The 14,162-nt window shown below is 37.0% G+C and overlaps 1 protein-coding gene across 14 annotated transcripts in view; it reads right to left on the bottom strand.

Annotated features, from left to right (window-relative positions):
* The window catches only part of SYNE1 (spectrin repeat containing nuclear envelope protein 1), a 301,148-nt gene that overhangs the window by 11,054 nt on the left and 275,932 nt on the right, over positions 1–14,162 (bottom strand). For all 14 annotated transcript variants that reach the window (XM_035322952.1, XM_035322962.1, XM_035322953.1 and 11 more), the window contains 9 exons: positions 10,728–10,910; positions 10,164–10,301; positions 9,220–9,411; positions 8,096–8,429; positions 5,144–5,286; positions 4,141–4,267; positions 2,757–2,968; positions 1,044–1,244; positions 552–680 (listed from right to left, as the gene is read on the bottom strand). In XM_035322952.1, the coding sequence (XP_035178843.1) occupies positions 552–680; positions 1,044–1,244; positions 2,757–2,968; positions 4,141–4,267; positions 5,144–5,286; positions 8,096–8,429; positions 9,220–9,411; positions 10,164–10,301; positions 10,728–10,910 (1,659 nt within the window). The remainder of the gene's footprint in view (positions 1–551; positions 681–1,043; positions 1,245–2,756; positions 2,969–4,140; positions 4,268–5,143; positions 5,287–8,095; positions 8,430–9,219; positions 9,412–10,163; positions 10,302–10,727; positions 10,911–14,162) is intronic.

Here is a 14,162-nt window from a genome sequence, read left to right on the forward strand (position 1 = left end):
CTGCAAGCACACACTGATGGCTCATGTTAAACATCCACCTAGGTCCTTCTCATCAGGACTGCTCTCAATCCATTTGCTGCTCAGCCTGTATTTGTGCTTGGGATTGCCCTGGTCCAGATGCAGGACCTTGTATTTGGCATTGTGGAACTTCATGAGGTTCACACAGGTCCACCTCTCAAGGCTGTCAAGCTCCCTCTGAATGGCATTCCTTCCCTCCAGCTTGCAGTTCATTCTGTGACTGCTTAACATCCCTGATGTTTTCAGCAAGTTCCACTGAGGACAGACCTTCCAAAATACTGAACATCAAATGACAGCAAGATATACAGCAGCCTAGGTGTTGCCTGAGTCTTCAAATTGCTAGTTCTGCTATTGACAGAAATGAGTGGTGTTCTACTAAGTAAAGTTAGCTGCTTAGTCCCAGTTAGAACTTAGTCCCATAATTGTGTGTTAGCACAAAATAGACAATGCTAATCCTCAAATGAAAGATAAATCTGGTTACCTATTTTTCTGATGATGTGCTTTGGGAGAGAAGAGAGTGATTATAGCCCTACCATTAGAAGTCTGTGATGATCCTGCAGAATTTCTGAGTCCAGGTTTGGATTGATGGGCACAATCTCATTTTTTCTCCTGTCAATGTTCTCTAACCAGAGCAGCAAGCCATGGCTCATTTCATGGAAGTCCTATAAGTGATGGATGAGTGGGGGTTTTAATAATGTAGCGGAAAATTCCTGTCAAATTTAGGTTTTTAGTTGATCCTATGATAGCTCCTATGGGTTAAATAACATAACATGTAAGGAAGTGTAGAACAGTGTATGAGAATACTATTCCAGAAATGACAAACTTAGAAAACCTTGGGCTAGAAATACATGCTTCGGGTAGTGCATGTGTATCTTTCAGAAATTTCTTTACAGAGAATACAACAAAGTTGTGTTTTGGCTCACACGGGCAAGTTCCAGACTGGATAATGAGCACACTAGAAAGCAATATGGTTTATAACTTTGATATGTTGGCTGCGGACTATTTAAAATAAATACAATACAGACCTGGCACTGCATTAACGCATCTTGCAGTGAGCAGCGCCATTCATCCATCATAGTGCATACGTGTTTCCAGCTCATGTTCATCTGTGACAGGCGCTCTTGGAGCTTTTTACTCTCTTCACTGTCAGACTGAGTGAACTCTGAGCTGCACAAATTGATGGATAAAATGATTGCTTTGCGGTTATCAATTGCCTTCTGCAGCTCCTTGATGATAAGAGAAAGGGGATAGGTGGAAGAAAGAAGAGAAATTAGTAAAATATGCAACTTTCAGAAAAATCAAGCAGAGAAGGCACCATAAGGATGCAAAGATTTGCCTTCAGCAACTGCATAATATACCTTAATGTCTCTTTCTTTGCTCTGCATATGAGACTTCTATGCTCACTGTGTGACTCTGCAAATGTTCACTCTTTAACATCTACTAAAATTTTACTGTGAGCATAAACTAGAAGAAGCTATTTAAACTTTTAAAGTCTTAAAAGGCTGAAGTCATAGTTGAATTTTAAAGATCTGGCTCATGCTTGAGCTATTTTAAAGACGAGGGTCCAACAAAATTTAGGACAATTGTACTTAGCTCACAATAAAACTTTTGGCCTCACTTCTCAGTTTTGATGATAAACAACAACAAAAAAACAAAACCCAACAGAAACCCAACAAACCAACAACATGTTTTCAAGTGGAAATGGCTGTCAACAGTATTTTAAAATAAAAACTTTTACTGAAGGAAAAGAAAACATACAAGAGTATAAACAACTTACTCCAATTTATAGAAGCAGGACATGTAGAAAAAATGATTTGCTTACATTGGAAACCACAAAAGAAACCCCACCTCGCTTGGTTTGGAGGGCACTAATGAGCTTTCCAAGAGTGGGTGAGATAAGAACAGGATTCTTATGAAATGTCCCCTTTTCCACCTTGTTTAAAGCATTTATTTAAAAGCCCCATGTCACAGTGACCTTTGTAGTACTTATGGCAGCTATATTTGGATTGCAGTGAAGATCAGCATTAATATGGTTTAAATGGATCACTGCCGGAAACAATCTTTACTGTCTGTCTACCTCATTCCTAGCATGGATCACAGTACATTTTGACATTGGCTCCCACATTTTTGTACCCAAGCTTATAAGATGCTAATAACTCTGTGTGAAGCTGTGGAGCACCACATTTCCAGGTCTTTATAACTGTAAAGTATCCAGGAGAGATCACAAAGGCAGTGATCAGATCCTGATACATCTGAGATAACAGAAGAAACAGGAATGTTGCAAAGTGACACCATTTTTTTTGCTGTACTGGGTGACACCAGTGAGTTAGGCTAGAGCCCATTTGGCACTCTTCTTCCTCCACACAAAGTAATACGTCCCAGAGGTGTATCTTTAGAAATAGCTATTTTGTTACCAGCTTTACTAGAAGAGATTTTATTTCATTTGGGTTTATTCAACTTTCATCAGCTTAGCTAACTACAGCAATTATCTGTGCATTCTGGAATTACAGAATTGCCACAGAATTACTATTTCAAAAATTCATTTGGATTAAAAAGTAAATGGCAGTGGTACATTTTTCTGCCAAAAGGTGATTCATAAAATCACATTGAAGTTACTTAATTCAGTCATCAGCTATGTACAGAATGGAGCAAACCAGCTGTAACTATCAGCGACCTTTCTAACATGCGTGTTGCATTCAGGACTGTTTACAACTTAAATTATGGAAAAGAGAACTCACTTTCAGCTTTCTAATCCTAAGCTCTATGGTTTGTATGTCAGTACTGAGATCAAGGCAGCGGAGCTTCTCCAGCTCTTCCTCAGTTTCTCCCAGCCAAGCCCAAATGCTATTAAGGTCAGAATTGAACTGCTGCCACTGCTGAAGGTTCTGCTTCATCCTTAGTTCCTTGCTTATAGCTTGAGCCTGGATTAATTCCCATCGGTCAATTACACCTGGAATGATAAACACCAAGTTCAGAAAAAGAAAAAAAAACACACACCCCATACATTTGCCACACATGCAATTTTGTCAGTTGAATTTTGCACAGTACAAAAGATGCCCCTTAAAATCTATAAAAACCCTAAACCCCTAAGCACCATGCTGAAAACTAAGTTAGGTTGAAAAAACATTGTATTGGAGAGAAAGAATGAAAAATGTGGATGAGCAACCAGGCATCAAAAAATATTACCGCTCTCTAATGCCAGACTCCTCTTGGCTTTAGAGAACTAAGTTGATACATGTGTCTGAACAGGTTATGCTGGTATAAAGACATTTTAAATCAGAGTAAATACCAACAGGACAGAATCTGAATATGTCTAACTAGCCACATATTTATTATTAATTTCAGAAGTATTTGTACATCTCACTATTTAATATTCCCACATCACCACATTTGCTAAAGCTACTGATGTTGCATTGGATAAGTATCTATGCTAAATAGAAATAAATTAGGGGCTATTTCTTCTTAGTTTACTTGAAATGCTACGCCTTAGAGAAGGACAAGTTGTATCATCCCATCAACTTAAAATTAAATATATATATATATTAATTACAAAAAAATAAACCACACAGGTAGCATGTATTGCCAGGCTGAGAATGGAGACCTTGCCTTTACAGACTCTGGAACATCTTCATGCTTTTACAATCAATACATTCTGCTCTACAGCTGATGCTTAAAATTACTCAGGTGAATACTTCTACCAGTTGAATATATATTTCTATATTGTAGACAGCTAATGTAAGAAAAAGTGAAAAGTAGTATTAGAAGAAATGAATGCTGATTTACATGTTTTGTAGGGCAAAATAAGCAATCATTTTTCAAAAGAAAACATTTAATAAAATGCACTGCATCTACAGGGACTTCCCCAAAGATTTACAGTTATGTCTCATGATATGAAGGGGTTCTTAAAATGCACTTGTATACTTAAAGTCTTCATATGACATGTACAAGGAATACTTACTATTCCTACTTAATTGTAAGAGATGTTAAACAGAACATGGTAACAGACACAGTTATGCAAATATCTATGCCAGTAAATAATACCAACTGCTAATTCAGAAAAACATTGCATATGTTTGCTACTTTTCGTAACTGATTTCCATAAAAATACTGAATATTACTTACCAGCTGTTTGGGTTTCAGTACTGTTCAGGTTAATAAGTCCAGATAATTTTTCCTCTTCCTCCTTCAGTTTGTATCCAAGTCTTTTTACTGAGTCTATGCTTCCACTGCACTCACCTAGTAGCTTCATCTGTGTTAACAAACAAACAAAAAATACCCATCTCAATGTGCACTGTACAAGACTAGTTGCAGGGAAAATGCAGCTTCCAAAATTTTCTGCAGGTAGGTCCAAGTGTGAGGGTAAAAATCTATTCCTTTGACAATCTGTCCTGACACTATCAAAGAAATCTATATGGAAACAATAAATACTTAAATTATCTCAGTGCCTCTGTGCCATATCTTGCTGGAGGACTTCAGGTGACATCTATTATAAATGTTTAGACACTAGAAAATGTGATTAAGAAAAGAAACAACAGTATGGAAATATTCCTATGCATCCAAGCACATAAATTTTAAATTCTGTCTGTAATAAAATGGTCTGAAAAACTTATGGAGCTATTTTTATTACAGAAAACCTCTCTGAGAAAGCTTTTCAGTCATGGATTCCATATAGGCAACTTTGCTTACATGATGCACATTTACAGTTCATCAGCAAAATGAATATTATGCATCAAGCTTTAAAACTTGCTCTTAAAAACAGAGGAATTTTAAACAAAGATATCAACATCAGATGGATAAAAACACATGTGTGAGAAATTACTTTTGGGCATCTACAGAAATATAATAGGAAAATAAACTCCCTAGAGTGATGTTTCTGTAAACTTATACTATTGTAAAAACACTAATAATGTAAACAGCAAAGCATGTGATTAAGGGTAGTAACCATGTGAGTGAGTAAGCCTGAGAAGCAGTTGCTGAAAAAGCTGTATTTCTTTCAAAATACAGCTTGATTTCTTTCAAGTAAACTTAAGCTTGGAGTGCTTATTTTGTTCCAAAATACACCACCATGACTAAGAACAGTGATTTTTAGTAATGTCAGCACATAATGAGAATCAAGCACACGCACATATCCCTTGTAACTGGAATCCAGCTCTGGTCCTGTAGGTGTTTTGCTGCGGATGATGTTTTCTGTTTGCTGTATTTGCAAACGACTGGTATCTAAGGCCTTGTCCAGCTGCCGGATATGTGCTTCTAGAGCACTAGATTCTCCTGTATCAAAAAACAAATAAACAAAAAGTGTGACTGCCACACAAATTTTCCAGAACTTCTATCTATATTTTGCCCAGGCAGAGTAAGTATCAAGTATACTAGGTAGATTAGACAGTAAAGAAGAAACATGACTGCAGCTGTACGAGTAGTACATGTCAAAGCAAACTAGTAACTAGTCTCATTAGAGCATGTTAGCAATCTTTATAGGACAGATCTGTACAAATGAACATAATTTCCTTAATAATATGATCAAAAACTTCACAGTTTCAAACAGGCTTGCTAACTATTCTGAAAGGACTTTTTCCCTCAGAGAATCTCTCACCAGTGTGAAGGTCAAAGATCTTAGCGAAACATGTTCTAGCCTCACTCATTTTGGAGACAGCATGTCTCCTTTTCATGTTCAAACACTCCCAGATAAAACATTGTATCACAAGCTCCAGTTTCAAAGTCTGCATTAAAATTTGATTTCTTCTTGTTTATGTATTAATTTTCTGCACTAAAATAGTAGAATTTTGAGCTACATGAATGGATTCTATTTATATTCAATTTTGAAGATCAAAAGTGGTATATAAATGATAAGTGATATTGTTGTAATTATATTCTCAAGATCCAAAGATGACTGGATGTTCTGAAGGGCCACAGTGAGTAGCCCACACCTGATTAAAGCAACTACATTAAGCAGCAAAATTTATAGTGTTTTTCCATTCAAATATTTGACAAAAATAATGTTTAGCACAGTTTAAAAATGGTATTATTCTACCAAGCCATTTGAACTCATACTGTTTTTGAAGCAAGTACAATTTCCTTATAGAGGTTAAGTGAATTCTGTGATATGAATCAGATACAGCCAATTCTGTTCTGAAGTAGTCTGCAGCCTAGAGGACTGCGTGAGATTCCTCTTATCCATATTCTATGACTGTGCCTGATTTCCATTTGTTTACAAAGATGGTCTGAATTTGTTTGTAAAAAACAAGTTTGAAAACTTGCATAGGTAAAGGAAGACTTCTGTCCAGCTAATTACAGAAAATGGGAACTCTGAGATGGTTAAACCTCTTTTCATACAAAATGACATCCCACCAAATAGATAGAACAAGTTGCTCAAAATTTTCTCTCACTACTTATTTGACTAAAGTGGGGAAAAAAAATAAAAACAGACAGTGAACCTGAGGTCACAAATTCAAAGATTTAAAAATGTTTGATATTTAATATTTGCAATATTTCATTATTTCACAAGAATAAAACTGTGAGATCATGAGAGAAGGTATTTGCAAGTACATCTAATCTCTTTGAGATCTAACAAGTGAAACAGTATCCTTAATCTTGTGTAAAAACACAAACGGAAAGAAAATCTACCTTCCAATATAAAAGACTAAAACAAAGATGTTGGATGACAGTACGTCCGTCACCTTAGCATCATAATCACATGAAATAAGAACTACCCTAAAACTTTATAATAATTCAAGCTGCGGTGTTAAAAAAAAATAAAATAAAATGCAAAACTGAACCATTAGGTGTTGCTCTATATCTTTTCCTTGTGCCCGAATCTTTGTAGAAATCACTCTTCTCTGAGAGACATAGAGCATTGAGTCCTGTTGTGGGACTTCAGAGAACAAATACCGATATGAATAAACTACTGATCAGCTTTGTCTAATTAGCTAAGGTGAGAGGGCCAATACTTCAAACTTCATTGTTTCATCCATGCACCCAGTAATACCTTTAATCTCAGCAGTAAAGCAGGTATTTCTACATTAATGTGACAATGCTGCCACAGAAGAAATATTTGTAAGTTGTGAAAAGTATGACAGATGCCAAGATACAGAGAAGAGGAAGATGCTTTGCTTATGTAGTATTTGCATCTGGCTATGCTTAGTGTTTTTTTTCAGTGCCTCCCAGAGATATTTTTGAGTGTGTTTTCTGTAAGTGTTACATAGATGTCAAGAGTTTCTACATCTGAAAAAATAAAAGCAGTCTAAACTGACAGCTCAGCAATGGCTATCTCCTCATAACAGAAGTCTTCCATGGGATGAAGTACAGAAACAGTTCCAATAGCAAACATCCTTTCTGGAGAAACAAACAAACAAACAAACAAACAAAACAACAACAATGAAGACAAAAGTAAGGATCCTGCTAAAAAGTCTCTTAATATCTAAGGAAACCTGACTCTTTTCAGAGCAATGACCTGGAAAGCAAAAGACAGCCACAAGATCAGAGTATAAAATACCAGTAAGTCTTCCTGCATAATTGTCTGCATTTGGTAACTTTCACTCATTAAGATTTATTGCACAAACTATACAAACTTAGAAAGGATTTCCAGCTTTGCTGGAAAGCAAGACTTGAGATGCCACCTCAGTCTAAACTCACAGTTGTTGGAGTCTTGCTGGGATATGGACTGCATTAAGATTTACTTAAGCACTTTATGATTTGGGTTGTTGATGTCTCCCCCAGCATTTCTTCATCAGTATGTTCTGCACCTCTTGCCATATCCAGCATAGTTTCCTCTAGTCAGAATAAGTTATGACGCATAGTTCTTACAGATGACATATCCCATCTGGCAGGCTGCAGGCTCAGAGATAGCCAATTCTCTGTCATATCATACAAACCTTTGTGATCTTCCAAGGCTGTAGTCATCCAAGAATTTCCAGCACTGCATCTGAGGCCAAAAGGCCGTTGGGATCACTTGGGGAAAGCTATTTAAGATCTTCAGGGGCTATTTAAAATACTTTTCCATGAGTATCTTAGCCAAGCAGTCACACATGTAACATTTGCTTCTTCTTACTGAGAGAACAGGACACACAATTTGCTACCATACCTGCTATACTTGCTGCTCCTCTCAGGTAGAAGTCTTTCTCTTGTTCTCCACCTTCTTCCTCAGAGTGCACTTCCCGTGAACCAGCTGTCTCCAGGTCTCTGCTAAGGTCATAGTCATGATCCCACTCCAGGGGGATGGAGTCCACACTTGCAGGGGTGTCCCGACCTGATCGCTCACTTCTCACTGGCTGTGAAAGGGGCAGTGAAAGGTTGGAAGATGGATGCGGGGAGAGAATGCTGTCTGCAGATTTGTCGTGCCAGTGTATATCAGAGAGATCTGCTGATTCATCCAGATCCACCTCTCTGTCAGAGATGTCATGTTCATCATCTGTCAGCTAGAAAAATAACACAAATGGATGAATCAATGCAACATGCAAAAGCACTGTAAGGTCAACTTGGGCAGCATAAATATAAAGCAGCATTAGGTAATAGTCAAATGATGGGGTTTACATTTTGCTTCCTTTTGCACTTCCCCTTTATTATTTAAAGGTCCACTAAAAAAAGAGAACAACAAGAAATTTCATAATGCAAGGTCATTTGTAAGACACCACAGTATCACACTAAGCAAATGGCTCCAGACTTTTTACTGATGCCAGTGTAATGCAGACATCAAGTTAAAGAAAACTCTGGAATCAAGTGTTAAGTGACCTTTACTGTGACCAGTGCTTCTATTATATTTTCATTTTTTTTTGGAAAAAATGGGTTTTGTTCCTTCCCTTTCATGGGACTTGAGCTACCAATAGTCATTTTGCTCTCACTTCTCAGCTGTTTGTTCAGTTACGGAGACAAATTTATATCTGTTCTGCTTGGGGAGAATCACTCTACTATTGTTTTGAAAACAAAACAATAGAGATGTTCCCCCATTAGCAAAACTTTATAGATCTCAAGTTTTCATGGATTTTCATGAGGATTTACAAAAAAATCCAGATCTGTTAAGTTTGCTCTCTGAACAGGACATAAATAGCATGCAGTGAAGGGAGGCAGATGGTCAGAGCTGTAACAAAATTAAAACCACAGGATTTTTTTTTTTTTTGAAAGTTGGAAATGTTTTCAACATCTTTCTGTCTCCTCATTCTCACATTTGTTAAATGGCAATAAAACAAATACATATGTAAGTATACACACAGGAAGACGTATCAGTTTCTTGTGATAACGTTCCACACGTCCAAAGACCTCTTGACAGTAACGACGCAACTCGTCTAATTCTTCTTCAATGACAGCTGCATCCATTGGCTCACATTTCTCAATGAGTTGCTCTCCCTGCACAATTATCTGCTCAATTTTGTTGTTGTTCAGGGAAATTTCTTGCTGGAAAGCCTTTATAAAAGCAAGCCCATACTTTATCAATGAAATCTTCATTAAAACAACCTAAGTTATTAAGGATACAAGTCTTACATTTTTTCAGTAAGAATGGTGCGGGTTACAAAATGGAATGATTCTAAATATTCTGGTATGAACAACAATGAGAAATTAAATTTAGCATTCCACAATCTTTCTTGTCAAAAACAGTGATACTTCATGGTTTACCATTTCATTCCTCTCTTGTTGTATTTGGAAAGAAAGCTCTTCTCTAAACAAGCCATGCCCATGACCAAACGTCTAGAATGGACACAGATGCTAAAGCTAACCTACTGGAATTTTGGATAACATAAAGTGATTCCCATTTGACATTTTTCTCACCAAATAATGTATTATTTGGATGCAGAAGTGGTTGAAAAATGTAGTAATTGTTAGGTGTCAGAGGTACTGGAGACCTGACATTATTTTTAATCTACATTTCTTCCTTTAATTAGGGAACAGACACTATCACTTGTTTTTCTGAAAATTTATCACTGCCCGAATTTCTTTCACTCTAGCAGAAAAGTATGTATTGAAACATGACATATACCAAAACTTCCGAGGCTGAACTTCAGCCTGCAATTAAGGGACTGTATCAGGATGCACTTTGGCTTATTGTTTCTTAAATTCTCCCCTAGCTGCCTCCCCCGCACTCCCACCTTCTGATGACCCAAGACTGTTTTTATCCCTTCTCTCTTCCCTCACCCTCTCTCCATTTACTTATTCTTTACCTTAAGTTGCTTTATCTTTGCTTGGACATCACACTCTGAGAAATGCTCTATGTTGGTCAGCTGCAGGTCCATCTCTGTTAGCCAAACCAGGATGCTATCACGTGCTGTCTCAAACTCCTCACGCTGGCCAATAAAATGCTGGGAAAGCGGAGTGGAAAACAGAGTGGCATGAAATGACCAAACAACCTCCCAAAAAACAGCAACAGCATTCTCCAATGAAAGAACTTTCATGCCATTCAAACCTAATCCAAACTCAGTACACTTTCATCTTTCATTTCCTACATGATTTCTAGGGTTCCCTCTTCAGTAATATCACCTTCAGCTGCAATTAGCAGACATATGAAAGTTATATTCTAAGGAGGAGATGGTATTAAAGGTCACCAAGCATTTGCCTATAGATTTCATGCTTCGGTTACCTCAAAGTGAACTTCTAAGCTCCCTTTTTCTTCCAAAGGTAGAAAACTCTTCAAAAACACTTAAAATGCATTAAACTGGAAGGTTCTGGAATACCCATATTTCACAAGTACAATAGTGAAAGCTGAAGTCTTAAACAGGGAAAAATACTTTTAGCCTGCGCAAGATGGAGGTAACTCGCTTTTGTAAGTTGTCCCATCTCTGGTTCCCCTCATGGACCATCTGCTTGAGGCTGCAGTTAGAATCAGTACGGTTTTCCCGGGCCAGGCGACGATATTGCTTGTTAATCAGTTCCAGCTGAGTCAGACTTTCATGCACCTGTCTCTGGAAGGCCTAAAGCAGTGTGAATAAAAGACACCATCAGAATTTTCATTATTTAAATCACAATATGTATATAGACTCTCCTTTTACTTTGACCCTGCTTCTACGCTAAAACACATGCTAGCTGATCTCTTGGGGTTAAATAAATTTCAGTGTAGATGCAGACATTGATATATGCTCTTCTGATGAAAATGATCAAGAAAAAGAAAAAAGTTTACAAGGATGACGTAGTTTCATAGTTTACTGGGTGATAAATTGCAAGAATACCTGTTACAATTATAAAAATCACACACAAAAAAAAAAAAAAAAAAAATAGAGCGTCCTCTGCTTGCTCTTATACTTGCTCTTATGCCTTTGTATTGAAGAATAGGAACACAAACAATGAAAATGAAACTTTTTTTTTTTTTTTTTTTTTTTTTAATGGAAAAGCAAGCCAAGATTCCTGTGGCTTCATTGGATTTCCTTACACAAACTATATTTGCTGAAGTGCAAATATTGAAGTTTTAAGAAGCTGCTGAATCTGAGTTTTACCAAAAATGGTAGTGAAGAAATCATCTCTTTAACCTCAGTATATTGGTATACAAGTCAGCTTTGCCTTAAAATTTTCATGAAAGGAAAATTTTATGAACATCCATACCAACATATGCCTGGACAAGTGTCTGTGTCACATACTTTCAGTGCTTCCTCTACTATTACTAAAGACTCAGTCACCCAGCTGGGGAGTGGAAAAGTAGATGATTTAGCCCATCAGTTTCACAGTGTGACTACCAATCACAAAGCAAGTTAGAGGAAGCACTGTGCAAGGAGTTGATTATTTTTTTCCAATCAAAAATTATTTATGAATTGTTTTTCAAAATTCCACTTATCTCTATTTTCCCAAACAGAAAATCAAACAAAAGAAGACTTAGAATTGACTACTTTGAATAAAAGGAGGACAAAAGTGAAGTTTTCTGCTCCAATTGTAGTTCTACAAACTTTCTCTCCACTACTGCTCACAAAGCAAATAAACAGTCTCTCCCAAAACAAGACACTATACTTATTAAGAACCAGAGAAGTGTGATGGATAAAAACACTTTGGTATAGAATTTTTCATTAATATCAGGTAACGCAAGATTTCTTCATTAACGATATATACTCTTCATACTGTACTAAAGCTAAAAGTGAAAAAAGCACTCTTTTGCTATAAGACCAGAGACAGAAGTAAAGAAGCTGGTTCAAAAACAGAAAAAAAAAAAGATAAAAGTCTGTAGAGTCCTCTCAATACAACTATTTCCTTTGTTTAAATCACTGTTAAATTGAGTAGGGGACAACCAACAAGCAGCAAATGGGCTTGTAACTGGAGTGAAATACTCAACAAAACTGAATTCATTTAAAATCACACAAGGAGAAAAAGGGAAGTGATTCTCATGCAAGAGGCAAAATTGTGAGTATATTTACTAGGATTACGAAATCTACAAATGTGCAGTTGTTGTTTCACCTGTTACCAAGACTTGACCAGCAAAAGAACAGCTGTGTATTTGTTTTACATGCTTCCAGTTCAGCTACACAAGAATACATCTGTTGCCTTCTTCCCTGTAACCTCTTTTCATTTCTCTGTAAGCTATTGAGGAGGATGCAGTGTGAGTTTGTATTGTGAACTCACTGACAGTCATCTCTGACCTCCATGATCAGGAAATGAAAAGTTCTTACATGGTCTTACATTTTTTAAATTATTATTTTTATTACCTATTTATTTAAGCAGAAAATCAATTTAGTTAGTATGCATAGGTGGCTGACTATATACTGACTTAACAGTGAATTTGCTGAATTCAATTGAATTTGAACACCAAGTTCTTCTATTCCTTTTTCCTTTTTTTTTTTTTTTTTTTTTTTTTTGCATTGACATTTGCATCTCTGAGTGTGCTGGCCAGGGTCTGTTGTCAATAATAAAACCTGAATCAGTGCTTCACAGTTTATGTTTCTGAATTAAATGCTACACTAGAAAATATTAACTTCTCTTGGACATGTAAAATTTGCATTTCTTCCTCAGAACAAATACTTTCTACCACCTGGCTTGTTTACAGAAATGTCTAAATAATTTGTTCTCTTTCTTCATTTTTCTCTCTCATCTTGATATTCTATTTGCAAATCTAAAACTAAGCAAAAGATGATCAGAGGGATGGAACACCTCTCCTATGAAGACAGGCTGAGAGAGGTTGTTTAGCCTAGAGAAGGCTTCAGGGAGACCTAATAGCGGCCTTACAGAACCTAAAAGGGGCCAACAGGAAAGCTGGGGAGTGACTCTTTGTCAGGGCGTGTGGTGATAGGACAAGGAGTAATGGCTTTAAGGTAAAAGAGAGGAAATTTAGATTAGACAATAGGAAGAAATCTTTTACTCAGAAGGTGGAACAGGTTGCCCAGAGAAGTTGTGCATGCCCTACCACTAGAAGCATTCAAGGGCAGGTTGGATTGGGCTTTGAGCAACCTGGTCTAGTGGCAGGTGTCCCTTCTCATGAAACGGGGGTTGGAACTAGATGATCTTTAAGGCCCTTTTCAATCCCAGTCATTCTGTGATTCTCTGATTCTGTGACTTTTACCATGATAAGCCACATGGACTAAGTGTGCTTTGCATACAGGCATACAATCCATTGCAATCATGAGGCATAGCATTACTTTGTAGGAGACATGACAGGGTTATGTAACATCCCATTAAGCATTGACTGAAGTGACAGCTTGTCAACTATTAAGGACACATTTGACCACTAAGTTGCTGGGGACACCATGTGGACATACAACAATAGTTGCATGCACACACATCTCGGGGATAAGTATCTAACATGGGGACATAGTACTTTGTACAAAACAATACAAGAGTTCAGAGGGCTGGTATCGGAGTGTTATGGAAAGAAGGAAAGGGATGAAATCAAAGCAAAAGCCAAGACATACAGCATTCATTTGAAGAAGTACTTACTGAAGAGAGATTAATGAATGCTATGGGGCACCTGCTGACTGAGCATTTTAAAGAGCTGCAGAAGAAAAATGCCAAGAATTCTAACTGTGGTGAAGAAAAACAAAGTGAGGCTGGATTAACTTATTAGCATTTTTAGTTTCCACCTTCCACTGTTTTTTCCTCCTAGAAATCTGCCAGAGAGGGCAGTTGCAAAATCATCAACTCTGCTATGTTAATACAGTGTCTGCTGAGTGACTTGTGTATGGGAAGGAAGAACACCAGCTGGCTGCTGTAATGTGATCAGTAGATATTAAATTTCAAGTATTATAAATCAC

Source organism: Oxyura jamaicensis, chromosome 3 (assembly GCF_011077185.1).
Source record: "Oxyura jamaicensis isolate SHBP4307 breed ruddy duck chromosome 3, BPBGC_Ojam_1.0, whole genome shotgun sequence".
Lineage (NCBI taxonomy): Eukaryota > Metazoa > Chordata > Aves > Anseriformes > Anatidae > Oxyura > Oxyura jamaicensis.